Raw genomic sequence first — 27,582 nt, forward strand, 5'->3', positions numbered from 1 at the left:
AGAAGAAAAACCCTGTCTTTCGAGGGAGAAATATTCCTCCTAGAAGAGGAAGAGTTATTATAAACTTAAAATAAGAGAAAAAACACACAAAAACAACGATTGGGGCTTTCCACTGATAAAAACCAATGGAAGCCCATTCTTTTAGGACCAAACATAATTCCTCCATTTCTTTTTAGTTGACACATTTCTTTAGTCACAGTTTGACCAGTATGGCTGAGGATTTTTTGCATGCTCTCCAAAGTTATGATAAAATAAAAAAACGCTAAAAAACGGGAAAATTCTATGGGGTAAAACGCCTAGAATTTTCGAATCTCCTAAGGACTTTTGAAAATTTTAGGTGTTTCTCCCCTAGAGTTTTGAAAAAATTAGGCGTTTTCCCCTTCCCCAAAAAAAAAAAAAAAAAAAACGATTTTAATTCCGGCGATGTGTCCGATGACTTTGCTCTCGGTCGGTGGTGGTTTATTGGGAAGAGAGGATGTTAGATTGACTTAGGGTCTGTTCTGATTGATTAAACTGAGAAAGGAACAACCCTTAGAACATGAAACACACCAAGGGTATATTTGTCTATTCATATTTAAATGCGGGCGTTATCTGGTAAAATAAGGGCGTCATTTAACTTCTCCAAAAAAAAAAAAAAAAAAAAAAAAAAAAATGGAGGAGCACGATCAAACAAAGTGAGTGAGAGGAAGTGCTAGAAAGAACACACTCCAAAACTCCACAGTCGATGACACCCAAATAAATCAAAATGAACAACACCGGCGAAAACACAACTCCGGCAACCTTCGATCACAACGAAATCCATCAAAATCCCCAAAATCCCAACCCCCAAATCCCAAACCCTAACCCTAACCCTAACAATTTCTCCCACTCAAATTCCCACCATTACCATCACATTTCTCAGCCCCAACAACAGCAACAGAGCAACCGCCGTCCTCGAGGCTTCGCCGTCACCGCCGGAAATTCCTCCGGCAACGGCGATGGTAAAGGGAGGAGAGAGAGGGAAAAGGAAAAGGAGCGAACCAAGCTACGAGAGCGGCATCGGCGAGCCATCACTAGCCGCATGCTCTCCGGTCTCCGGCAATACGGGAATTTCCCACTTCCTGCTCGCGCTGACATGAATGACGTGCTCGCTGCTCTTGCTCGGGAAGCGGGTTGGATGGTTGAGCCTGATGGCACTACTTATCGATCTTCTCCTCCTCCTTCTCAGCTGGTTTGTTCCGTTTTCTTCTTCATTTGTTGTTACAGCAGTAATAGTGGTGATTGAATAAAAATCAATTATGGTACATGGAACCCCAAGTGCTGATTATAAACATTAGTTATGATTATGGTTTTAATTTAGGAATGCACAATAAAATCACGCAGTTGGTTGGTGCTTATTGATATTTGATTTAGTTTTGATATATCAACCGTTATCTCTTCACAAGTAGTTTGTGCTATATCATCATTTTTTTTTTGTGCCTAGAATTGTGTAAAAATGGAAACTTTTAACTAACGGGATGATTTTACAGCGGTCGTTTGAAATTGTTTGAGGTGCTGGAAAGAGTATAAAAATGAAATTGTTTGAAATTTATTAGAGATTTGTGGATTAACTACTTCTAGAATTCTTTGGGAAAAGTATTGGCAACATCAAAACCAGAATCTGAGCTGTTTCTTTATTTAGAAGTTGGATATCTGTAAGCTACTGCTGTCGGAAGACATCTTTTTACCACCCCCCCGATTGATTAAAGTTGCCTCAAGCCCCCCTAATAGGAAGCCCTCCCTGTCAACATTATTAATTCATCTAAACACTTTGTTTGGATAGGAAGAAATGGAAGGAAAAGAAGAGAAGAGAAATGGAGGGGGACAAATTCTCTTGTTTGGGTAAAAGATTGGGGGAAGGAAGGGGAAGGAGGGGGAGGATCCATTTTCCCTCTCTCTTTAATAAGCATTATCTCTCCAAAATTGGAGAGATTTGGAGGGAAAATGGAGCTCACCTCCCCCTCCCTTTCTTTTCCCTTCCCTTCCTCCATTTTCCCTCCCCTTCTTTTCCTTCCTTCTTTGCTATCCAAACAAAGCGTAAACGAAAACTTGATTTTTCTCACTTTCTACCCTTGTTCAATTAGACCAGAAAAGAGCATATATTAAGGTTGGACAACCTTACTACACTGAACTTGAAGATGATACAAGCTGATGATGTCTGTCCATATCCATTTCACTAACATATAGTATGTATTCTCATTCTAGGTTGTGTGGTATTCAATCCCATTTCTATGTATAAATTTAATAAAGAAAAGAAATTGGGGAAGAGGATTTACCAGTAATGGGATGTAATAAGGACTTTATCTGAGAGGTTGCAGCTTATTTTGTTCAGCTGTGTGCATTTATTCTGTATTGATTGGCAGTTTTCTGTTCCATTTTATACTTCTGTTTGTTTTGTGTTCTTTTCTTGATTGACAGGGTCATGTCTCTTTTTCTTCTTTTTCCACCTGTATTGTAAATACTGTTAAAAACATATGGCTTGAAGCATGCAAATATAAATGCCTATTGCTGTTTACAGTTAATTGCTGAGTCCAATCCAGGGGCTGTTCAGAACTGAATATTGAACGGGCCTGGGGAGCCTGTAGTATTATCAGTTTTCATTTGTTTATGTGCTATTTTGTTATGATCACATCAAGATATCATTATGTTCTAGTAGTTCCACTTTATGTTTAATTACTCGAGAAGATCTAGGTATACTGTTACTTTTTGATCAATGTCTCTTTTGTAGCACGCAGTTGCAAATTTGCAATCACACTCTTCTAGTGCAAAGGTCAATATTTGGTCTGTTGGGTCTGTACCTCATTGGCAAAGTCTTCCAGGTCTTTGGTCTGTCACTGTGTGAAGCTGAAAATTCCTTATGCATTTTGCTACAAGAATTACATGACATGTGGCATTTAGATGAATTAATAATGTTGACAGGGAGGGCTTCCTATTAGGTCATCTGAAAGTCCCCTTTCTGCTAGTTCTTTGAAGAATTGCTCCATGAAAGCATCATTAGACTGTCAGCCAGCAGTTCTTGGAATTGATGAAAATTTATCACCAGTATCTCTTGATTCTGTTGTCGTTACAGAGATGGAAACAAAAAGTGAGAGATATAGCACGAGCAATATCGACTCACCTGGATCTTTGGAGGCACATCAGGTATCATACTACCTCTCACGATGCTTGTAAATGAATTTGCTTTCTGATAGGGGGAAGCCTGCCTTTTCTGTATCCGATAATGTGGTTTTATGCTTCAGTTGATACAACATGTTCAATCCGACTTTCGCGAGGAGGATTACTCTGGAACCCCACATGTTCCTGTGTATATTAAGCTCCAAGTAAGTGATTTTGCCCCTTTTTTTGTTGCACTTATTTTTGCTCATCCATTAACTTGCTGTATTCCTTGACTTAATATTTTCATGTTCTATCTGTTTTGTTTATCTTCTACTGATTGTCTGATCGATACTCTTGCTTAAGATATTATGCATTGGCCTTTGCAATAGCCGAAACTACTTGAAGCCTCTTTCATTTCCTTTACAATATAGTTTCTGATTAAACTCTCTATGGTTATCTGATTACCTACATGTAATATAATTCTTTTATTCTATGGGCTTAACTATGCTAGAGTGGCATCGTCAACAGTTACTGCCAGCTTGTTGATCCCGACGGCATTAGACAGGAGCTAAAGCATCTGAAATCATTAAATGTGGATGGTGTCATTGTAGACTGTTGGTGGGGAATTGTTGAAGGATGGACTCCACAGAAGTACATGTGGTTGGGATATCGGGAGTTGTTTATGATCATTCGAGAATTTCAGCTAAAAGTGCAGGTAGTTGTGTTTTCCTTGAATTTTTTCATCATTATGCTGTTGTCACAATCTGAACCTTGTCTTATATATACTATGTCCTTAATCTGCCTTCATCAATATCTACAAGACTACATATACAACAAAATCACAATATAATCTCTGCTGCAAGCATGGGTCTGTAGAGGTTACCCGTTTTTCTGACTAGCGGACTGCAGAAGAGGCTTGTCTTGAAGACCCACAGTTGTTATATTAGAAAGAGGGGGAATGTATTTTTGGATCACTGCTGAACATACCTAAGTAGTAATAGTTGAAGGAAGATTGCAGTAGCTAATATCTGTTAGGTGATTTTTTTTGGGGCATAAGTGGATGATGTTTCTAGCATTTCAGGATTTACAAATCTCTGGAATAGACAAATGTGTTTGTTTGATGACCACATTTTTGTAGATTGGCACCTTAGGGACTTTGCTGTCTGCTGTGCTTAGATGTTCATATAACGTCCCATTCTGTATCCTACAGTATCCCTTCACTCCGATCTGCTCCTTGCACTAGCTCTAATGAGAGAACAACATAATGAAAACAAAAGCAGTTATCTCATAAAATTAGGCTTGGGGTACGATACTACACTTTGTGCTCTGGGGTTGCAACGTCAGGGGGTGGTCATGTTACAATCTGCCTTCTAATTTAAGGGGCAAGATTCCAGTTCCCTATTCATTTGCTATGCCTTAGGGTCGAATGGTTTGTAGGCTACCAGGATGATGTCTGGGCTCTTTATATTAGACAAATTCTACCCTGCCACCCCGTCCTGCTACTTTGCATTTGAAGGTGTGCTCATTGTATCTGGTTATTGTAGCTAGCACTCTAGCAGTGATAGATTTTCTATAAGTCATCTAACTCTAACATATAGCAACTGAATCTGAAGGTTGTGTTGGCTTTTCATGAGTATGGAGGAAGCGATTCTGGTAATGTATTCATCTCACTCCCCCACTGGGTCCTAGAGATTGGGAAAGACAACCAAGACATATTCTTCACAGATCGTGAAGGACGGAGAAACACTGAATGTTTATCATGGGGCATTGACAAAGAACGAGTATTAAGAGGAAGAACTGGTATCGAGGTAATCATCTTGTTCATTTTTTGTTTGTTTTAATAAGAGGAAGGCAGAACAATTTGTAACTTACCTGGCAATAGCATTCTGAAACAAACTGTAGGTTTACTTTGATTTTATGAGAAGCTTCCGTTCAGAGTTTGATGATATATTTGGTGATGGTTTTATCACTGCTGTTGAAATTGGTCTAGGAGCATCAGGGGAGCTGAAGTTTCCTTCTTTCCCAGAAAGGTTGGGATGGAGATATCCTGGTGTTGGTGAGTTTCAGGTATATATTTGTTGATGCTGATTTTGCCCTTTGTGCATCTCTTTAGTTTCTGAGTAATGCATCTCAAGTAACCAATAAGGTTGTGGCTGGAGTGTGAATATGCACCTTCTTGTTATGGAATTAGTGGTGTGTCTCAGGCAGGCGAACTTTGCAATATCATGAGAAAAATTTGATAATTGAAGGACCCTTGAATTAGTCTCTCTGAAGTCTAAGTCAAAGCTTGGAAGTGACTAATCTTCATGCTAGAATAATGACATTGCTTTCATTGTGATGGCTCCGTAGCCCATAGATGTATATTTATATGTTGAAGAAAGATTGTTATAGATTTGTAAGATACTTGTTATGGAAAACTCTTGAGAATTTCTTTATCAGGTTATGGTTCTCTCATGTCATCTGCTGCTATTTCAGTAGTTTGCAGTGCATGATCATCCTTTCTGAAAGGAACCTTGTATGAAAGGTTTGCTTCAATTTGCCCCTGTTAGACTATATAATCCTTGTCAGTAGTTTTATTTTACATTGGCCATCTGATGTAAATATGTAATTATCTTCAATATTTCTATCTTACTAGAATTTAACCCATTTAAGATGAGGTTAAGACATATAAAGCACAAATAATGTATCAAGTGCTCAGGTCGTACTGTTGGCGAGTCCTTGCAGAGCATCTTTCGACTTTTTGCATTGGTGCCACCGTGCCAGGCTAGTTGCATTGGCCTGTATGCTTCCCAGAAAATAGTAATGTTGAAGAAACATTTGTCACATTTCTCTTTATTGTGAAGCTACCATCTCATTTATTTACTACACCTGTATAATATTGTGAATGTGTCTAGCTTTGAATGTATCCAAAGTTTGCTACACTACCATTCAATATATGACATACTCTGTCTTAATTTTATTACATTTTCTCAGCTCAGTTTTCTTTCTCCTGAAATCAACTTGGACATGTGACCAAAAAAATTGATTCAGTGTTATGACAGATACTTGCAACAGAATTTAAGGAAGGCTGCAAAATTGCGTGGCCACTCATTTTGGGCACGAGGCCCTGATAATGCAGGGAATTATAATTCAAGGCCGCCTGAAACTGGGTTTTTCTGTGAAAAAGGTGATTATGAAAGCTACTTTGGACGTTTTTTCTTGAACTGGTATGCTCAGATGTTGATAGACCATGCTGACAATGTATTATCATTGGCAAGCCTTGCATTTGAAGAAACACAAATTGTTGTCAAGGTAACTTCCTATTGCATATCCCCTGTACATAATAAGCACAAGATGTTATTGTACCTTATTGCTTTTCTATTCTTCCCCTTTAATCTTCTCTAATTTGACTTCAGATTTGTTAGTGTTGACTTAATCCATACCCCATACCAATACTTTGTGGCTGTGGCCTCTATCCTTTGTAGCTGTTGTAGAGGACATGATTTTCTTCTCAGTATAGTATGATGGAAATTGCCACAATACTCACTGGTGGCTTTACAGTTCACACTATGCATTTTGATGGAATCAATAAGGTTGAGCCTGGAGCATGATGTAATAGACTGGCTTTAGGAGGGGTAATTTGGGAAGTCTAGTATTATTACTAGGTTATGGTCCTTAACTTTAGTTTAAATAGAGAGAGGGGGAAAGGAAAAAGATAGGCAGATATTTGTATTGAAGGGAAACCTTGAAGAGTCATGGCCTAAAGCCATTTAGAGAGTGATAGCCTAAAGCTATTAACCTATCCTTTTGTAACCTTTCAACCATTATCAATGAAGATTCAAGCTTTAATCTTTATTTACTTGGCATTATTAAATCAGAATCATAAACCCAGAAAATCAGTCCATTACACGTGACATTAGAAAACGATCGTGACGGAGTCAATAAGGTTGACCTCCCTGGATTTGTCCCTGGCCTATATCATGAATCCGTGATTGTTATATAATGCTTCTGTATATCAAGTGATTAGTTATTGATTGATAAATATTTGAATATTTTTTATTTCCTGGTCCGTGGAGTCTTGTGCGGTGTTATGGAGTGCCCTGGAACTATGTTTGTGCCCTGGAACTATGCACTTACTTTACCTTGATGCATAATATCTGATTGGGAAATAACAAGGCTCGACTCCAAAGTCCAAAGTTTGTGTCCAAACACCTGCATTTAAAGTTTAATACACATACAAAACCCTAAGTAAAAAATAATTTGATGGATTGGCAATCCTTTTGCAGATTCCGGCAGTCTATTGGTGGTACAAGACCCCTAGCCATGCAGCTGAGCTTACTGCAGGGTACTATAACCCAACTAATCGAGATGGATACTCTCCTGTTTTTGAAGTTCTCAGTAAGCATTCCGTGACAATGAAATTCGTGTGTCCGGGATCCCATATTCATTGTCGGGAAAATGATGAGTCATCTGCTGATCCTGAAAGTTTGAGTTGGCAGGTGATTGTTTTGCCTTCTTCACTGGCAAATTAAGCGGTCAAGTCCATTATTTGGCACTACTGTGATTTCCGTTAGTACTTTAATAAGGAAAAATCTTAGTAGCTTCCACATTTGTTTTAATAATTAAACAATTACAAGATTTACAACATATAAATGACCTGAAATACTCTCGCTTTAACAGGTATTAAATACAGCCTGGGACTGTGGTTTGACTGTTGCTGGTCAAAATGCTGATCCATGTTTTGACAGGGGAGAACACATAAAAATGGTTGAGACTTCAAAGCCAAACAACGATCCCGACCGTCGCCATTTTTCATTCTTTGTGTTTCAGCTACCATCTCCTTTCGTTCAGAGAACATATTGTTTCTCAGAGTTGGACAATTTCATCAAAAACATGCACGGTAAGTATTCTTGATATACTCAGGGCTGGCATAATTCTTGATCAAAATGGAATTTGAATTATTCCTGCATTGGCATTAGACTAACAAAATAATATTTCTTTTTTTTTGGTACTTTTATATATTGGTTTGTAGTATTACTTGTAAAAGACTAACAAAATAATCCTTCCATTCATCTGGCATGTTAATTTGGTACCGTTTACAATTTTCAAGATACATCACTAAACAGTACTTCCTGAATTGAAAGATACATATCTGACCAGTACTCGTAGTGGTTGCACTGAGATTACTTAAAACCTATATAAGAATGAATGACTCTGTTTCTTTGAATTTTGAGGGATACAGGTAGGTTAGGTATGGCAATCATGATGTGGTTGCACTGAGATTAAAAGATACAATTGAAACTACTTTAGTCTGCATGAACCTGTTATGATGTGATTTGAGTTGCAGGTGCTTCTCTTGTGGAGTTGTAGTTATGTGAGTTTAAGAGTAAAGCAATATATCTTGTAGAAATGTAGTTATGTGAGTTTAAGGGTAAAGTAATATATCTTGTAGAGTTGTAGTTACGTGAGTTTAAGGGTAAATCAGTATAATTTCAAGTTCAGTTCAATTGAAAGTTGGCTTTCCTCGCCTATTATCTGTAAATTATGAATTATTACCCAAGTTCCCCCCCCGCCCCTTCATTCTTTGTTGACCTGCTGTAATGGTTCACTGTCCCTTAGGAGAAAGATGTCATCAAGAACCTGCTCAAGTCTAGTGTACGGACTCCTTGAAATTTCTCTTTTAAAGATGCCTGATTTGAACACAACGTTGCAAGCTTTCCTTCGAGCTCCTCCTTTAAAGATACTTTGCGCGAACACAAGCTAGCTGCTAGCAAGCTGAGATTTGGTTAAAAAACATGGTATGATCACTGTTGCAAAGTGCTGTTGTAGAAGTGTAAATCTCATGTGATGTAAAACAACATTTCAAGGAATGAAATTGAAAGTTTTCAAGTACACAAAAGCTAAGTCAGTCTTCTAATTTGTTGGCCTGAACTATTTTTGTGTCTGAAGTTTCTTCTCTCCTAGATGTCTATACTTAATTCTTCATCCTCCAGTAATTAGGAGTGTTACTGAAAAGATTAACTATCAACTTCCATGATTAAAGGGTTGCAATAATCTAATAATTATATAGGCTTCTTCCCCTTTTTGTAACCATTTTGTTCCTTAGAATCACCATAGTGTAAAAATCTGTTCGACTAATGCTCCATCGCCTCCATTTGACTATAGTATCTTTTTTGGATAGATCTAAAATTGGTTGTCAAATCTTCAAATAGGCTTAATAGCTCATAGATTCCAAAGCTATCTTACAAAAGGCTTTGATTGAATATTGAGTGTCCAATGAACAATTGAACACAAATCCTTGGCTTGATTAAACTCCAGAAGCTCAAAAACTATTTCAAGTGATCGGTTATAATACTTGGGGAAACGAGTCTGATACTATTCAACCCCATTGGAAAGGACCAATCTAACTGCGTAATGAGCCACAAACTATGTTGTTTAATTTAGCAGTAATTGCTGTTACCAAGTTTTGCGGACTTTAGGTATGAGAAGAGAGACAAAATCCACATAAGGAGATCTTCAAGTATCTGTCCGACCTGAGTACTCTGCTTTGCCCTCCAGCACAGATAATACTCGTAGAACGAATCACATTGTTTGTAACCTTTGAAATCAATTTTCTTTGATGGTTTGTTTGTCTCCATCATCGCTGAATTATTGAAGTCAAAATCTTGCCTGTTCTCATCGATTAGTTAGGTTTTTGTTGGAAGTGATAACTGGAAATAAGTTATATGAAAAATTGGGACAATATTCAAGGGACAAGGGAGAATGGTTTAAGGTTAGCGCAAAATTTGTCAGCGGATGTTTTTATTTTACCTCGTCACAAAATTTTAGTAGACTCAACGTCATTAGTTCTCTATTTATCAACATAAGAAAAAGTATGATTATTACTCCGTATAGAAGACAAATTGCTTACATCAAGCTTTCATCAATGTCAGAACATATCACAAAGTGGTATCTAATTCTCTCATTGGAAAAATTGCATCAAAAAATTACATAGTATGATCCCAGTAGACGGCACTTTCAATGATCTTAGTTCTGGGTGTTCCATTAATTTAATAATCAGCAGTTCAGCCCACCAATCTAATTTCTGAACAATGTAATATATTTTGTGGCTATAGCTTCCAAGTTTCAACCAAGTGTCCCGAAAAAGCAATCTCCAAAGTATCACGAACATAAATCCTGATGCAAATTAGCAAAATCGGGCCTCCTTTTTCATTCATGTAGCTGCATCCCTACAACACCCTTCAGCGATTGTGGCAAAAATATTGAGAGAATTATTTTTCTCAAATTTAGCAAATTTCTTCATTTGTGTGAATCTCAATGCAACGAACGAAGAGCTTCAATCCTTTTTAACTATGAGAAAAAAAAAATGTGCAACACCATCATCCATCGCAATTTTCCATTAGCTGGCTGTTAAGCTGTCACTACTCACTACATGCAGGTTACCATTACAGACACAGGATCTCTCTACCTTTGAGAGTCACAGTACTGACCATAAACACAGCAGCAAGGTCTTGTACGGACCTACACCATAAAAGCCAACAAAGTTATGGCCTGAAACCATGCAAAAACGATCAGCAGTACAAGTAACACGACCAGACTTTATGGCAAACAAACTGCTTTTTTAATCCAGGGAGGGATAGAGAGCATGTGGATTACTCGATTATATTTTAGATATGACAAAGCTACAAGAGTAAAACATGAACTACATTACCTACATGGTTCCGTGCTTAAGATATGCAGAGGATAATTACCAAAGGGGTAGATAAATTAAATAGCAGAGGACAATCTAAAAGTTTTTTTCCTGCAAGCTTATACAAGAAAAGTTGCATGAGGTCAATTCATGTAATTTTTAGTTCAGGCCAAATAAAAAATGAGCCTTAGAAAAACAGATAATTTTACATTTAACTCTCAAAGGCTAAGCAGTACGCAAACTACGCAAACTTTTGGAAAAGGGACACAATAAGTGATTTGAAGGCAACAAACATTCAAATTACAGTTAAAAATATAGTATAAGATAGTTTTACAAGAAAAGGTAAAAGGGAAAAACAAATACCTTACGCAGTGTGAAAGATACCCTTCTTGAGGCCCTTCGAATCAAGCTGTCTTTCACATTGTCAATCTATATAAATCAAGGAAAATATGAGGAACTAATAAAAGAAGCTAAGCAAACAATTAGGCTACTTCTGCAGTACATGGGATAAACCAGCACAAACAGCAAGGATAATAGGGGTGTTTTTGATAAAGATAGATTTAAACGTAAATAGCATAAGTTGGGTCAGTTAGCAGATGGGAACCAGGTCCATAAGTTAACTATTGGTCATACTATAAACAAGATGATTAGTTAGAACTAGAAGACTGATCTCAACATGGCAATTTCTAAAGTGTTACATCCAACAAAAAAATCATTTACTCGATCGGGCTTTTAAGGCAAAAACAAATGTCCCTAACCAAAGACAACATTGCAACTCACTGGTCCAAAAAAATAACTAGAGGAAAACCCAAACAAGAATGTTATCAACAATAGTAGTAACTTTAGTTGGGAGGGTTGTAATCACTGTACAGAAAACACAAAAAATGAACATCTCAATTTGCCTTTCATGTTATAACTCAACAGGGAATTTGAATTGCTCAAAAAGTGAATACAGAAGAGGGTAACCTTTTCAGTCTTCCCGACACTAACACTAAATATACTTGAGAAGCAACACAGAAAGAGGAAACTAGATGAATATAGTAGAATTTTAATAGACTGATAAGACTATTCAAGTAATTATACTGTAATTCAAACAGAAAATTTGGCAACATGTATTAGCCTGTTCACATAATAGCCCCATATTACCCTGGTGTCAGCAAGAGCAATTGACCAGGGAAGTCACCCCATTTGAGATTTTCATGAAACAGTAAAAAGTGAACCACAGAAAAATACATCCAAACTATTCCCCAGAACAGAGATCATTGAATACGAGTAAAACAAGTTGACGACCTTTCCAATTCCTATGATGTATAATGATTTATGCGATACTAAGTCAACAGCAAATTAGTAAATGCAGCATAACTTGCCTCCCCTGATTATTACCTTATGGTGTGGGATGTAATGATGCCAAGCATAACGTGCCTCCCCTGACAACAGAAGGATTGACCGTGGGGGAAGATATATAGCTCTTCTTATGAAGTTTGTGGAATTTTCGGGAGTCTCTTCGTGCATAGTCTTGCTCATTGCAGGATCAGATTGCCAACCTCCTTGATACCTCCTGAATTCCATAATGCAAGGCCCTGCTAGTGAAAGACTGAAAATCTTATCCTCAAATGCTGAATGAGTATCAACATGAGGGGACAATCCCACTCCAGGTGGGTATTCATTAACCTGGAGATGTACGCCCAGGGACTTTAGTTAACAAAAGAAAAAAAAAATAAAGATGAAGTAAAGCAACTTAGCAACCAGAAAGTAAGTCAGAAATGAGGATGGTAAAATGTTGAAGCATACTGTTAACTGGTCCAAGTTTAAATTTGCAGCATCATCAAGAGAAGATGCTGAGATTCTTTCTAGCACAGGTGAAACAAATGATGGAAGTCCACCCAAGAACTTTTTTGTGTCAACATTTCTAGTCTGTCAACGGAAACGTGAATATATTAGAATAAACTTTTACCTAATTGATAGGTTGAAGAGACCAAATTGTTGGAAAACAAGAAAAGCATGAATAAAGCAAAGGGCTACAGTAACCGTAAATGCAAAATACAACTAAACAGTGACAAGTCAACAAAAAATGGTCACTGGCCCAGTTGAAAGGGAGACTCGGTTACATGGTAGTATTCAATTATGTGGATTAGCAAATAGTCTCTGCAGAATGTAATGCAGCTGAAGCTAACACTAAGGCCCGTTGTTTTAGCATTATAAAACTAAGTTTTAGAAGGGGTAGTATGTTCAATTTCTAACTATAAATATGGGCCAGAAATTTAAGATAGCTTCAGAGTTCCAGTTGCAATAAAACATATAGCTAGGTGAAAGTAGATAAACATATGTGGAGTGGCAGTGGGAGGTATACCAGTATCATTTAAGTGCTATATGCCTATAATTTCAAAATGTTTCATGGAAGCGGCACATAATGACATTTTATCCAACTCTTTTTGCATAAACCATGTGTACTCCATTTGCTTCATAGTGAAATTGTGAAAAGTGCTAATGGGGGGGGGGGGGGGGGGGGATCACATATAGCCAAAGGTTATACTACGTACAATGTGTTTTCTTTGCATAAACCTTGTACATTCCAACCTCCATTCTTAATTAGCCTTTTTAAATCACCCGAAGCATGCTCAATAGCCAATGCTTAAGAAAGACAAGTAGATATCCAAGGTTATATACTTTATCTAAGTTGAGACTTTACAACTTATAATAACCACAAATATTACAGCAGCAAAAACTATAAAGTTCTGACCAATCATAATCAAATTAAATGATAACCTGATAGCAGAACTCATAACCATAATGCTGAACCCTTCTTTTAGCAAGACTTATCCAGGGTCTCGAATCAACTGCTGCAAGTAGTTCCTAGGAGGAAAATTGATGAGCAAATGTATGAAAACAATAATGCAATGTCTTGAGTGAAATGTATTCAAGTCAACAAACTACCCACCTCCTCTTCTTTTGGAGTAATGAAGTCCAGAATCAAGTGAAGGCCAGGTATATTTAGCTCTTCAGCAGTCAACGATACATCCACCATATCACGATCTCGTACCTGAAGACATGTGCACCTTAGCAGCCTTTCATTCAATTTAAAAAAATAAATTGTCACAGCATATCACCATCCATATCAATAACACACATATATATACACAAACACAATCACTCATTTCCATTTAACAACACAAATTACTCCTATATTACCAAACCTCCACCCACCCCTCCCAGTCCAGCACAATCACATGTATCTACATAGACAAATATCATAGCAGTTTCTAAAGTAACATCATAAGTACATATTTTCGGTGTTGATGTATGCAGCACTACAAGGTTACTCAGAAAGAGTTGAAACCATAAGCATTGGAAATATTTCCTAAATTTGTACTCCGTATTTGTTTACGCAATCCCAAGCCGATCAGTGTTTTTGATGATCACTTTAAGCTCAATATTTTTATTTGAACTTCTTACAAACAAAGTTTTAACCTTTAAACCTCAATATATCATTTCATTATATATAAGACTTAATAAAAATCCTGAATTACCAATCAATAAAGAGAACCTAACCCATTTTCATATATCCATACAATCAAAGATTAACCAAACCCCAAGTAATCATTACTCAAAAGCATAATTAAAAAAAAACATCTTTATTAACCTCAATTTTCCAACAACAAACAGCATGCTAATTAAATCACACCCACCAAATAAAAGCTCAAATAAATCAAAACCCACAATCAAAATCAAAATCCCAAATAATAAAAATTATAAATTACCGGCGAAGATGGGCGAGGTACGGAGTACCGGATATGCAAAAACCGGTTAGAAAGCTGCGAACAACGGCGGCCATTGAAAGCGGTGAAAGCTGATTGAGCTGAACCCTCGTCGGAAAATGAGACGATAACTCGAGTGCCACTTTCGTCGGCGGCGTGAACTCCTCGGACGACGCCGAATTGGCTGAATGCCGTTGATATGGCTTCGTATGAGAGTCCCACTGCTGGGCCGCAATTGGCAACGTAGAGGTTTGAGCTCACCAAATTGGTGGGTTTTTCTGGTTCTTCGCCATTGATTTGAGGTTTTGGGCGCATGAATTTGGGTGGACCCATTTGGGGGTTTTGTGATTTTGGTGTTGGTGAAAATTTGAATTGGAGATGTGATGGATCAATGGTTTATTGTTCTTGATTTCTGGGGTTTGAGAGAAAGTAGTGTCTAATGAGTAAATGAGTTATGAGACAAAGTTACACAACACCATGTTTAATGAGCTTAATTCGGATTAAACTCGGGTTAGGCTCCAATTAGAAAAATCTCATATAACAAATGTTGCTACTTTTTCTAGAGTTGAATTCAAGATTTTGGTTAAGATAAAACAACCCCTTATTAGTTGATCCAAGCACTTGTTGGTGAGTAAATACATCATATCATTTACAAATTACAATTCATATTATGACATATATCAAATTGCGCCACCCCATTACATTCATGGGCGAAGCTTAGTTGAGGCCTAAGAGGGCCATAGCCCTCGTGGTTTCTTACTTTACTAGTGCTTCGCCTAACTCGCGCTTATTGAAGTAGCATGATTGCATATTAGACTAGTCAAGTTTGGTTTTGCCCCTGATTGCATTGTCTTTGTAACTACCAGTCTACCACTACCACTTACCTCCCTTATTTTTTTTTTCTCTTCCCCAAACCTAGCACATCCTCCACCCCTCTCCTTTCTCATTTCGACTCATCAAAACCACTCTTTTGCCTCTCTCCTCAATTCAATCATTCCTAGCTCATCTCTCTATATAGCTACAATATCTAATTTGTTAAGCATGTGCTTGGGCAAAGAGAGTATGTTGTTTTTCGATGCACATCATAATTTTATTTTCTTAGGAGTTCATATTCTACAATACATTATCTATGTACAAGTATTAATTCATGAGGTACTTTTGATGAAAATGTTTTAAAAGCTTTTAGAGTTTTAGGTCTTACATTATATCCATATTTTTAAATTGTGATTTTCTATATTTTACTTTAGGTTATAAAGTTGGAGATAAAGAAAAGCATTTGGAATTCAGCAATGACCTCCACAAAAACAAAAATGTTTGTTGGACACTTTTAGTAAAATTGTATATATAATGATGAAAAAAAAATACTAATTCTTGTGGGATTGTTCATCACCCAATTGTAACTACTACATATATAAAAAGTGTTGTTTGGAAATATAAAATTCTTCAAATTAATTCTTTTATCATAAAGAGTTAGCACAATTAAAATTTAGTTAGACCAAAATAAACTTTAACAAGCTCAAAATAAACATGATTTGTAGATAGAATAAAGTTTAAAACAACCTATTATTGTCTGTTTCATGATACACTTTACTCTCAATTCCTTACCTCCTTCGATTGCTTCATTATAAGTTGCTTCATTATAAGTTTTGATAGAGAGAAACTTAATGAGATTGAAAATACTAGTATATATGATTGTACGTGACTATAATTTTGTAGTCTCTCATACCTAACTATGGTATGAAGCAAACTTATAAGACAAATTACTCTCAAACCTTATGCAATCTTAGATGAACACAAAAAAGGTACAATATAGGTTATTTATTCATTTATTCATCAATATATTTTATATGATCATAAGATTTTGGTGTCAAAGTGATGAGCGCAAATTGTCTGTGTGGTGCCTGAATCTTCGAGCCTTAACGTAGGCCAACCTTCTCCATATGAGCAACAAAACAACCAGCGTAAAATATCACTACAACCGAGAAAATAACACGCAATGACATTAATCTACACCATGACAATATGACATATGCATCAACACACAAACATAGGAAATTGGCTCATATGAGACTTGTTGTCCAAGAGAATTGGGAAAATGTTACATGTCCAACAAACTCCACATAAACCCGATCCAAATAATAAGATCCATTTATAAATTTTGGGTGGGTTATTTTTAAAGTATTAGGGTTAAACCATTAATAATAAAGAAAAATGAAAAATCAGAAATAAGACCCACTTCAAAGCAGAGAGAGCACACCTTCCTCATCTTCTCTCACATTTCTTCACTTTCTCTCTCCTCCTGGTCGATCTCACTCGCGCGATCTTCTCAGAGGGTTAGTTTACTTTCTAATTTTTCTGGGTTTTTAAAGTTTTGGGTTTTTGATTTTCGTATCAATTTCAATTTTTAGCTCGTCGATTGCTTTGTTGAATTCGTCTTATGTGCTTTGATCTTCGGTATGACTTTGTTCTTGATTGTTGATTGATGGGGTTGATTTCGTGTTTTATTTGGTTGAATTGATGGGTAAATGTGGGATGATTTGGCCGATGTTTGATGGGTTTGATTATGTTCATGATTGAGGGGTTTTTGATTTGTTGTTGTAGATTCAGAAATGTGATTCTTAAATTTGGAAATTCTGCTTAGCTTCGTCTAGATGATAGATTGTTTAGCTCGAGGGATTTGAATTGGAATTTTCATTTGTGAATTTCGTTAAATTTTGGGGATTTGTGCGTACATTTTCTGATTTTAGGGTTTTGCATTTGAAAATTGAAATGATGTAAGCTTGTTTATCGTCTTTGATAAAGTCTTGATACGTATGTAGGGTTTTGTCTGATTACATTTGTGGATTTGGGTTTAGCATCATCTTGGAGGTCTAGAGCTGAGAATAGCAGCAAATGAAAGATAAGTTGAATGATTAGCCAAGACAATGTATCAGGTTTATCTTCATTATTGAGCTCAAGTATAGGAAATGCGTTAACTAGCAAGGTTTTATCTGTCGATTGCAGTGGAAGGAAATGATTTTAAGGAGGGGGGGGGGGGGTGTGGAGAAAACGGAAGGATTTGGAGGATTATTGTTGTTCCGTTTCATATATTAGCATATTATTTATTGATTTTGGTTGGAGTATTTACATTTGATCAGTTTATATCAGATGGATAGGAAGGACCTTTTGTTGGTATTATCTTTTTTTGATCACTTTGTATTGATTCTGTTAGTTAGCCTCTCATGTTTTGGTTCATGATCTGGATGCTTGTGTGGTGCTTATGAATGTGTTTGTTGTGATTGCAATGGGAACAATAGTAGAGTATTGGTGATGAAAAGATGTTTTTTGGGATTTTGGGCTAATCTGAGTTGGGGCATTCTATAATATATGATTATCCAAGGTTGGGTGTCTAAGGATTGAAGAGGATCCCAAGATTGGCAATTATATCAAATATGGATAAGATTCTCGTGAAAATGGGATTCCCAGATCCTCTCGTGAAAATTTCTCCCTATTTCATGTGGATACTTTTTGAGAGAAATGCTGCAATCACCCTTGTGGAATATATTTCTTTGTAAGCTTTTGAGTTATGAATCTATCTTGGATTATTCCGAGTAATTTTATTATGCATGGAGCCTTATCTGGTATAACTGCACCTGCGCTTTTTGGCTTGCGCTAAATATGTGAAAAGTCTATTATGTTGCTTGGTTATGAAATTGATTTAATTTTTTCAATCCCCTCAGCGTTCTACTCACATCTTGTCTCCATTCCCACCCCCCTCTCACACTGTCCATATCTATATTGTTCATGTCATCTGAACTCATGTTATACGATGCTAAGATGATATTATCAATGTGTATATCTGTAGTTTTGATTTCAATGGCATCAATTGCATCAAAGCTTCGTCAGTTGCAGTCCAAGGCTTGTCAGGCTACCCAGTTTGTTTCCAAACATGGGGAAGTCTACTATAAGCAGATGCTAGAGCAAAACAAGGAGCACATTCAAGAACCTCCCACTGTTGAGACATGCAATCGATTGGCCAAGCAATTGTTTTACACTCGTCTTGCCAGGTGTGTATACAAACAGAAATGGATGTTACAGAAACTCATAGTGCCTTAATTTTGCTGCTGTTTGTTGTCTTGAGGGAAAAATCATATTGGTTTGTATTATCTGTCATCATGGATAGGATAGGATACATAAGTTATATTCTGTTTTATATAAGCAGGTCATTTTTATCTTGTGAGTTTGGATGGGATACGTACTTCCATGATATTCATTGATCTCTATAATCTAAGAAGGCAACATTACCTTGAATGTATGTTTGCAATATGTGTAAAACTGTAAATAGACCTTGAATATACTTTTGAAATTCATGTTGTGTGACCCCAATTCATTTGGGACCAAGGCTTTGTTGTTGTGTAAATAGAGTTGCTGTTAGTAATTATCTGATTACAAAAGAGTATTTGTTCTAAACAGTGATGATGTTTTGCTGTGAGTACTTTCAAGCCACTGAATTGGACTGAAAAAAGTGAAAATATAAATGTGTGGGCCTTGGCTAAGTTGGGTAATATTTTGGTAGTTCTGACATATATACAGAAAACATTGCAACGGATGAATTTAGATTTGTTCTCATTAGATCAGATAAGTTGGCTGCTTGTGAGGGTCTTTATATGTGCGTCTAATTTGGCTTGTCAAAGTGTCATTTCTTGTAGTGTCTATGGAATAAGCCAGGGTTGTTTGTTGTTGAATGATGAACTCTGATTCCCAAGTTCAGCCTAGCTCCTAGTACTTCCCCTTTTTTTGACCTTGTGTTTTATTGTTTTTTTTTTATCTTTTGTATATGCGGCAATCCTTTTGCAGTTATAATCTTAGGTGCTTTTTATTTTGTCCTATACAATTGAGTCTGTGGTTTTAATATTTGTAGTATTAATTTTAAAAACAAAGTCTAATTTGCTGATTGCATATAGAAATACTGAAGTTATAGGATTTGGGATTTTAAGATATAATGTATTTATTGCATATATGTGTCACAAATGTTTGACCTTGCACAAGTCACTTGTTCGAAGGTGTTTTGATCCTGTCATTTTCTCGAGACATGGTTGTAGATTTGTAGTGCATGTCTAAGGAGTATGTTTATGACTTGCCTCATGAAAGGTATTTTGGTATTTCTAAATTCCATGGTATTGTTACATGGGATCATATGTATCAACTTACGTTGTCGATCACCTTAGAACTGTACGACTATCGATGATCTTCAACAACAAAAGCCATGTACTGTGTGTATAATCATTCAAATGTCAGAAAACTGATGTGTCTGGCTCTTATCATTGATGCAGCTTACCTGGTCGTCGTGAGGCACTCCGGAAAGAAGTTGATCAAGTAAAGCAGGCATGGCAGAACAGGAAGGACGTGAAAGTAGAAGAACTTGGAGTCGCAGCTTTGTTTGGACTGGAATGCTTTGCATGGTATTGTGCTGGTGAAATCGTAGGACGGGGATTTACCTTTACTGGCTACCAAGTTTAAGTTGAACGTCCACATTATGTGACTTGCTTTTAGACAAGTTGCCTTCTTTCCATTCTCTTTTACCCCCAAGTGCGTAGTTGAGCTGAAGATTTTTGAGAAAAACCAGACATGATGAGGATTTTTGTAATCAAATCAAAGGGCTGAAGCTCAATTCCCTTTGAAACATGTCTCTCTTCCTCCCTCCCCTTTAGATAACACATAAAAGGCAAACTTTATACTTCTGATATTTGGCTGCTGAGTGCTGGTAAATGCAATGTATTTGACATTGAATGGCTTATTAGTGAATGAATAACTATCTTATTCAGGTCTGGTGAAAAGCGTGTTGTGAAAATACATGTGGAGACAAATACAACAAGGTCTCATGTAGTTAACTAGTTATGTTTTTCTCATGTAGTTAACTAGTTATGTTTTTCTCATGTGTCAATATTTTAAGATGATAAAACCGGAGAGTATGTGGTTTAATGCAAATTTCAAAAGGACAACTGAAAGAAATAAGCAGGATCTAATACTCCATTGTGCCAGGAAGGGAAAAGGTGTTTGAGCAAATCCCCTGCAGTAGAAAGTTCGAAATTCTTGTTCCTTCTTTTTCATTTTCGACCACAATCTTATTGTACCCAAATCACAACTGTTGACAAGCCTGTAATCCTGTATATGGTGATTATGGTCTGATTTATGGAGCCTTACTACTATTGGCCCTACTACGTCGTGCTGACAGGCTGCTGTGACTGCATTTATGGTTGGGAGTTTTACAATAAGGAGATAAATTTCCTCGGAAGTAAAAAAATTGACACAGTGCAAACTTGTAGTCTTGTAGCTGAGTTTTGATCTCATGTTACTGGTGGTTTGGTAACACTCACAATACTTTAAATCAACTAATCTAGTTTGGATCCACTGGTTTTGGTTTCTCCAACCAAAGAAAGCTAGAATCAGTTATGGTGGAGTTATGTGTTTGCCATGAGTTTCATACCAATTCTCATGATCTATTAATGCATAACTAATTCCATCTTATAAGCATGGTAAGGAGACTTGCAAGCAGGGTAGCAGCAATTATATTGTAGAAAACTATTCAACAATAATAATTTTCAGAACCTGTAACAAGAGTCAAGAACAGAAATCTCCGTTCCAATTAAAATACACATACATACTTGTTAGTTGTTACAGATGTATATTTTTGAAATATAACCAATTAACCATAAGGAGGACAAAACAAACTATATACTACATTTTTCATCATTTGGAAGTTGAGCAAGAAATCAAAAGGAAACAAGCATCCTCTTAAGTCCATATCTATGATTCTCCTCTGCTGTCAGTTTTGTGTATACAGTGCCTGTGTGGCTTCAAAAACCTGGTAAGTCTTCTATCGATTTCTACGAAAAGTTGTTCCTAAATGCCAAGAATATCTTTGGGGACAAAAGCAGGAGAAAGGCCAACAGAGAGCCAAAAAACAATTTTACGAAAAACATGATCGGATCATTATTGACTTCTTCAGATGTGCTGGTTGAGATTGCAGTTGCTGAAGGTAAAGCTTCAGTGACAGCATCAGCTAGATCATTGATGAATGAAGAAGTGCAGTTGAGAGCAGGAACACGACCCCAATTCTCAATGCCAGATTCAAGCGCCAGTTCCTTGTATTCCATATCAATCTCTTCAAGCGTCTCAATGTGCTCACTCACAAAACTAAAAAAAGATGACAGTCAACAATCCAAATAGGCATTACTAATCAGACAATATATATATAGCAAAATTAGTTTTTAGGTACGCCAACATCAGTGCTTTTACATGTATATTTCAGTATTACCATAGAATAAGGTATTGCTCACTGGTTTTTTCTTTCTCCAAAATATTGCAGAGTCTAAACAGAATCTACTACAGAGTACTTAAATTTTTCCTTATAAGCGATATTGTACAAAAACAGAGAACTGCTACTCATCAATGAAAAACAGCATCCAGTAATTAAAGAATGATAGCATTATAATAGTAGGTTGAGCATAGACAAAAGAAAGCTTGTTAAATAATTGTGATTCACCTCACAGGAACAGCCAGCAGACTCTTTACTCCTCTTTGGCCAAGCTCAACAAGAACTTTATCAGTGTAAGGTTGCAGCCATTGTACGGGACCAACTCGACTCTGAACAAGGAGGATATGAGAAATATTATTAGCAAAGTGACCATGTAAATGGGAGACGAAAGGAGCAACGAAAGAACTAGCTGAGATTGGGAACTATGCAGGTTCATAGCTAACCTGGTAAGCAAGTGTATGACCATTATTGATTCCTCTAGCTTTTAATTCGCTCATAATTAAGAAGATGCAATCCTCCATCTGATCTTTGTATGGATCTCCAGCATCCTCGACATAACTAACTGGAACACCATGAGCGCTGAAGAATATCATAACCTATACATTGGTGACAGCATTGACAATTAGTTCTGTTTATCAATTAGAAAATTAGAATGCCAAAAGTTCAAAAACAAATCACCAGGTGCAATAAGAAAGCTAGGGTGTATATTTAAATGAAAGAGCCTAACCTACCTCATCTGGCATGGAAAAGGATTGAAGCTCTTTCTCAATCAAGTCAGCCATGGACTTGATGTAACCTTCTCGCTGGTACCAGAATCGAATGATAGCTACAGGCAAGCGAGACAGATATGCATCTTCCCTGACAATGTTTAAATATTGGTAAGCCAATAGAGTGTAAACATAAATGGATTTTTCCAATTAGGTCCTAAAGATAAGATTACCTGAAAATGTTTTGAAGAGCTCGAAGGCTGGATCCTGTCGTAGATATAGAAAACTGAGGATACAGAGGAAGGACAACAAGTCTTGTAACCTTGTCCCTCTTAATCTGAATATTTAATAAAGAAAAATTCAATTGTGTTAAGCTCCAACATATTTTTACATAGGTCAGCAGGATACAGAAAAAATATATTTGGAGCAGACATCATACGAACACAAGCACAAACTCCAACATATATATATTCATAGAAATGAAACTGTACAGAGTAGCTGGAATATAAAGAAACAGAGCCTCCCCCTTAGCAGAGAGGTAATGAACAGATCTTCCTCATAAGAAGGGAAGACAAACACAAATTTCCATAATTAGCATCACTTTACACAATACAGGATGGCAAATCAAAACACTGTACTTCATTATTCTTATTGTTACACTATATAAGTAGCACTTGGTTTGTTTCCCTAATCTGAGCGGCACAGTAGTGGTTTATAAATGTAGAGTAAGTATATTACACAGTTTACGGGTACTGGGTACATATACACATATGGTGATGATTGGTGAATCTACAACATACAGTTCAGTTTCTAGAGACGGCAAAAAGCAGATCATGAAAGGGAGTTCCAAAACAGAGACATGTTTTACTCAAACAAGTGATTTTGGTATAGCAATAACTAAAGAGAACAATAATGAAAACGAACCTGTTGAACCGCCTCTTCTGTAAATGGGTACCAGTACCTCATACCAACATAGACAGATACATTCTTATTCTTTGCTTCTAGTGCCAACTTAAGTGCATTTGCCTTCAAAATAGAGTTCAATACAAATAAGAATTGGCAATAATGGAACTACACAATCCAAACACAAATAGTTTATTAAAGATATGCTAGAGCCCTAGCCTACTCTGCCACTACCAAACTGCCTGAAAAAAATCAACGTTCTATTCAATGGCTTTGAAAGTCCAAAGCCCCTCCAAATACTCCTTTTCCACGTTGCTTGCTTGGTGGGATAGGATACCTCATACACAGCCCCTTGCACGAAGAGGAATTGTCAGATTCCATATGTGCTCTCTGTCATAGTACAAAGGAAAACTTTATCCATGTTTTGCATGATTGGTGAAGTTTGGCACAATTCCTGGGGTGTAATTTCATGGGAGATAACAAACAATGGTTGGAAGTAAATCTCAGAGATAAGAATGATGTTCACGGCCTGCAATGGTTTTTTCTATTCCCTTTCTTTTGCTTTAAGTCATGGAAACAATGGAATAGGTTCATTTTTAAACAAAAATTGACCCACCACATGAAACTGCAAGAAAAGCCATCTCTCTAGCCTGGGAATGCGAAGCATCTTAAACATTGCCAATTCACACACACCACGGCCATGCCTATCGTGGGTGTGTACTCAACCTCACCTCACCAGACTTCTGTAAATGTGGATCCTTCCTTTGTTAATTTTAATCTCCCTTCAAATATATCAGGCACCTTCAGGGACAACAATGAATTGGATCAATTGTTCTGACAAATTGATCTATGAAAATAGCCTACTGCATGCTGAATTTCTAAGCATTATTGAAGCACTACAGATTGCAAAACTAAAAATTCCAAAATGTGATGGTCCTCTCTGAACCTAGAGATAACAAGAATGCTTAAGGAGGAATGGGGGCTGATTGTTTTTACAATATTTTCACCTTGTGCAGGGAGTTGCAGCGGAGTTCCAATGACGTCAAGTTTGCCTATGTAAGAAGAGAAGAAAATTGACTTGTGGATAGAATGGCAAAGAAGGGTAGAAGTCCCAATGTAGCTGTAAATGTGACTAGGATAATCCCCCTACCCCCTAGTTACTGGTAGAACATTTACAATTTGGATTGTCACGACTATAAGCCATGAACCATATTAACTAGTGAATGCCTCATTGCCTTGTTCCACAAGGCAATGCCTCATTGCCTTATTCACCAAAACACAATACATGATAAAGAAGAAATATGGAAAGTCCACAAAGAAAAATTGTCTCACCTGCTCATCAGTTATCTTTCTCAAAGGTGAACCCCCTCCTATTGAAGCGTATCCTTCCTTGCTTTTAGAGGCTCTAAGCATAGAAATTAACCGCGCCAGGGGTCTTTGCAAAAATCGAAACAATGATGGAAGGCGAATGATGTCCTAGTCAAATGGTTAAGAGACACAATTTAGATACTTCGTATTTATAATAGCTTTATCTACCTTAAGAAAAGTAAACAAACAAGTCCAGGGAGCATACTGGGTCAGCAAATAGATTAAACAAGAACGGCTGAACATCGTTAAGAGTATCAGGTCCTCCAAGATTCAATAGAAGCACCCCAATCTTTTCCTCTGCAACATGAGAGGGATCTTTGGCCAGGTTTTCATCGTATGCGCTTGTGTATGAAGCCGCAGAACAAAATGTTTTTCCCACTACTACATTACTTCTCTGCTGTGGTTGAAAATAAGACAATCCATTGATGTTGCTTCTTTTACTGTCAACTGAGTCAGAGGATACGAATGTACGTGAGCCAGATGAAGAATTCTTACATGTATATCTACAAGTAGGCAAGTAATTTCTGATTTGTGGACTTGACCTGCCAAATTAATAATGCAACATCAAGGTGTAAGAAGCAGGAGCGACATTCACTCGAAGCCAACCAACCCGATTTGATTTAGTACAAGTAATCACAATACTAGCATATCCTACATCCATCCGGGTTTCGTTCCTACATTTCAAGTTTTTAGATTTGGTTGCTACATTTCTAGTATCAAGATTTCGTTGCTACAGCTCTAGTTCAAAGGTTCCATTGCCACATTTTTACTTTACATTGCATTATCGACGCAACAACTAATTCCAAACGAACAGAGAATTATAGTATAAAAATTGCAAAGGCAGAAAGAATTACAGAAATAAATTATGGAGAAAACAAGAGTACAATTCACGGTGCAACTCCAACGAAAATTTGTCATTGATTGTAAATTGAACATGTAAGTTATTCCCAAGAAATTAACTGAGAGATTGAAATGGGCATTATTAATTTGTATCATATCCCAGAAAAGTAAAAACAAAAAAAATTCAGCCAAAAACAACAAATCAATCAAACAAGCTAAAATAAGCATAATAAATTTCCAACCAAAGGGTATGATCAAACCCATGAACAATTTTTTTTAAAAAAAATCAAAGATCAAAATATGAGTATGTCCCAAATTGATCCAAGCATGCAAGAATCACAAAATGGAATCATTTGGTAAAAATATGAAATAAAAATGGCAAGTCCCAAAAACTCACCTAAGGAATCTGGGTTTGAAAATACGAAGGGAGGGAGATGATAATCTCATCTGCGAAACCACTGTGGAGCTCGAGGTTGCATCCATGGCAGTGATTAATAGATATCCAGAAGCCGCTAAGCTGAAATTTGGCAGTTGAGATCAATTACAGAGATTTTTTAAACTTTTTGATGAGTGTTCCTAACTTTTATTTTTTATTTTTTCAACGCTATGAATAAGTATTTAAGATCTTTCCCAATTTGGTATGGAGTATTAATTTAGGAATTTATGATAAAAATTGCGTGTAATTAATGTATAATTTCATTTTTTTTTTCTTTTCATTTTTAGCTCCTCATATATAAAGTCTGGATTATGTATTTTTTTTAGGCAATCATAAGGATTATGTATAACATATTACTTATTTAAAGTTAACCATTTTTTTTAATTTTTGGTGATTAGAGAGCCACAAGGGCAGGTGATGAGAATCGATCCCAGGACCACCTAGGACTGGGAGGGGAGCTCTAACCACTTGAGCTATCCATCACTCTCATTTTCAATTTAACCATCAGATCACACAAACACACTATGTCACTATGTCATGTGAGTCCAAAAAAAAAAAAAAAAAAAAATCAACCTCTCGTTATTGATACTTTCAGTGATTCCCGGTTGAAAGTGTCTATACTTAAATATGTGAGAAATTTTAAAAGAAAGATGCATCTTGTTGGTATGAATAGGCATTCATTTTATTGGGATATAAAGTCTGTCGTGATGTGATATGGTTCTTCATGTTCTGCTCGTTTACAAGTTCAAGATATCTTAATAAAATGACTTCGTGTGATTTTTGTGAATTTCTAAGCATATGAAAACGCCCCATTTTGATCCGGGAGTGTAACAGAATTTGCTCTCCAATTATATTCATAATTATTGACAAATCAATAGATCAAGCAATTTCATTGTCCCCAAGAACTAGGACACTCAGTTTTGCCACTAGACCAATACAAATTCTTAAATGGACCTGGTTCACACTAATTTATTGTGGACCACCAACATTAGAAACAATATGTTAATAAAAAAAAAGGTTACTATATCAAAATAAAGGTTATTATGTTGAAATAAAAGTTAATTAGTGTGACATTATAAAAGCTATAAGAGGTTAATTTTTTTTTTTTTTGAATAAAAAGCTATAAGAGGTTATTTTTTAATGAAATTTTTAATATAATGGTCAATATGAATAATAATAATCACTATGTTAAAATTAGGTCACTATCCAACATAATATCGTACTTTAAATTCATAATAACATTAAAGGTCACACAAGTTTTAAAAAAGGTTACTATGTTAAAAAGTAAGATTACTATATTTAAATTAAGAGTCACTATGTTGAATATAATGCCAGTTACGTATGTATAAACCTTAGGTCCATAATAATATTATTGTGGACCAGGTCCACGCAAGATTTTCTACTAAACCAAAACCTCATTGATTCTAAAAATAGAAATGTGGTTAGTAAATAAACTACTGATAGAGTGATGTTCAACTTTTGTTAACTTCAGT

General features: G+C 36.4%; 4 protein-coding genes across 4 annotated transcripts; 2 read left to right on the forward strand and 2 right to left on the reverse strand.

Annotated features, from left to right (window-relative positions):
• The first annotated feature begins 726 nt into the window (after nucleotides 1-726).
• On the forward strand, nucleotides 727-9,009 carry LOC145597669 (beta-amylase 8-like). Its single transcript, XM_081653890.1, has 10 exons — nucleotides 727-1,210; nucleotides 2,938-3,159; nucleotides 3,258-3,338; nucleotides 3,626-3,829; nucleotides 4,728-4,922; nucleotides 5,017-5,181; nucleotides 6,145-6,405; nucleotides 7,380-7,592; nucleotides 7,774-7,993; nucleotides 8,713-9,009. Exons 1-10 carry the CDS (start codon nucleotides 746-748, stop codon nucleotides 8,745-8,747), a joined length of 2,061 nt encoding a protein of 686 aa, XP_081510016.1. The 5' UTR covers nucleotides 727-745; the 3' UTR covers nucleotides 8,748-9,009.
• Nucleotides 9,010-9,960: 951 nt separating this feature from the next.
• LOC145598494 (alkylated DNA repair protein ALKBH8 homolog) lies at nucleotides 9,961-14,957 on the reverse strand. Its single transcript, XM_081654855.1, has 7 exons — nucleotides 14,542-14,957; nucleotides 13,722-13,823; nucleotides 13,550-13,636; nucleotides 12,575-12,697; nucleotides 12,167-12,454; nucleotides 11,147-11,212; nucleotides 9,961-10,614 (listed from the first exon to the last, which is right to left on the reverse strand). Exons 1-7 carry the CDS (start codon nucleotides 14,869-14,871, stop codon nucleotides 10,558-10,560), a joined length of 1,053 nt encoding a protein of 350 aa, XP_081510981.1. The 5' UTR covers nucleotides 14,872-14,957; the 3' UTR covers nucleotides 9,961-10,557.
• Nucleotides 14,958-16,730: 1,773 nt separating this feature from the next.
• On the forward strand, nucleotides 16,731-20,314 carry LOC145598986 (uncharacterized). The gene is made up of 3 exons (XM_081655398.1): nucleotides 16,731-16,871; nucleotides 18,383-18,584; nucleotides 19,851-20,314. The coding sequence occupies exons 2-3, from the start codon at nucleotides 18,394-18,396 to the stop codon at nucleotides 20,035-20,037; spliced, it is 378 nt and encodes a 125-aa protein (XP_081511524.1). The 5' UTR covers nucleotides 16,731-16,871; nucleotides 18,383-18,393; the 3' UTR covers nucleotides 20,038-20,314.
• A 782-nt stretch (nucleotides 20,315-21,096) lies between these two features.
• Nucleotides 21,097-26,404, reverse strand: LOC145598253 (ferrochelatase-2, chloroplastic-like). The gene is made up of 9 exons (XM_081654584.1): nucleotides 26,051-26,404; nucleotides 25,019-25,355; nucleotides 24,778-24,921; nucleotides 23,467-23,568; nucleotides 22,776-22,879; nucleotides 22,567-22,693; nucleotides 22,279-22,431; nucleotides 22,064-22,164; nucleotides 21,097-21,714 (listed from the first exon to the last, which is right to left on the reverse strand). The coding sequence occupies exons 1-9, from the start codon at nucleotides 26,134-26,136 to the stop codon at nucleotides 21,405-21,407; spliced, it is 1,464 nt and encodes a 487-aa protein (XP_081510710.1). The 5' UTR covers nucleotides 26,137-26,404; the 3' UTR covers nucleotides 21,097-21,404.
• Nucleotides 26,405-27,582: the final 1,178 nt, after the last annotated feature.

This window comes from Chenopodium album, chromosome 20 (genome assembly GCF_948465745.1).
Source record: "Chenopodium album chromosome 20, dcCheAlbu1.1, whole genome shotgun sequence".
Lineage (NCBI taxonomy): Eukaryota > Viridiplantae > Streptophyta > Magnoliopsida > Caryophyllales > Amaranthaceae > Chenopodium > Chenopodium album.

Bases quoted from the DNA above. Each gene is read 5' to 3' on its own strand.
- LOC145598253 (XM_081654584.1), bottom strand. From the start codon at position 26,136: ATGGATGCAACCTCGAGCTCCACAGTGGTTTCGCAGATGAGATTATCA. The intron at 25,356-26,050 runs GTGAGTTTTTGG...TTAATTTGGCAG, and splicing joins TTCAAACCCAGATTCCTTAG to GTCAAGTCCACAAATCAGAA. The intron at 22,432-22,566 runs GTAGGTTAGGCT...ACCAATGTATAG, and splicing joins CCTTTTCCATGCCAGATGAG to GTTATGATATTCTTCAGCGC.
- LOC145598986 (XM_081655398.1), top strand. From the start codon at position 18,394: ATGGCATCAATTGCATCAAAGCTTCGTCAGTTGCAGTCCAAGGCTTGT. The intron at 18,585-19,850 runs GTGTGTATACAA...TCATTGATGCAG, and splicing joins TTTTACACTCGTCTTGCCAG to CTTACCTGGTCGTCGTGAGG.
- LOC145597669 (XM_081653890.1), top strand. From the start codon at position 746: ATGAACAACACCGGCGAAAACACAACTCCGGCAACCTTCGATCACAAC. The intron at 4,923-5,016 runs GTAATCATCTTG...AACAAACTGTAG, and splicing joins GAGGAAGAACTGGTATCGAG to GTTTACTTTGATTTTATGAG. The intron at 7,994-8,712 runs GTAAGTATTCTT...ACTGTCCCTTAG, and splicing joins TTTCATCAAAAACATGCACG to GAGAAAGATGTCATCAAGAA.
- LOC145598494 (XM_081654855.1), bottom strand. From the start codon at position 14,871: ATGGGTCCACCCAAATTCATGCGCCCAAAACCTCAAATCAATGGCGAA. The intron at 13,637-13,721 runs GTGGGTAGTTTG...TTTTCCTCCTAG, and splicing joins TTACTCCAAAAGAAGAGGAG to GAACTACTTGCAGCAGTTGA. The intron at 12,455-12,574 runs GTATGCTTCAAC...GTACATCTCCAG, and splicing joins TAAACTTGGACCAGTTAACA to GTTAATGAATACCCACCTGG.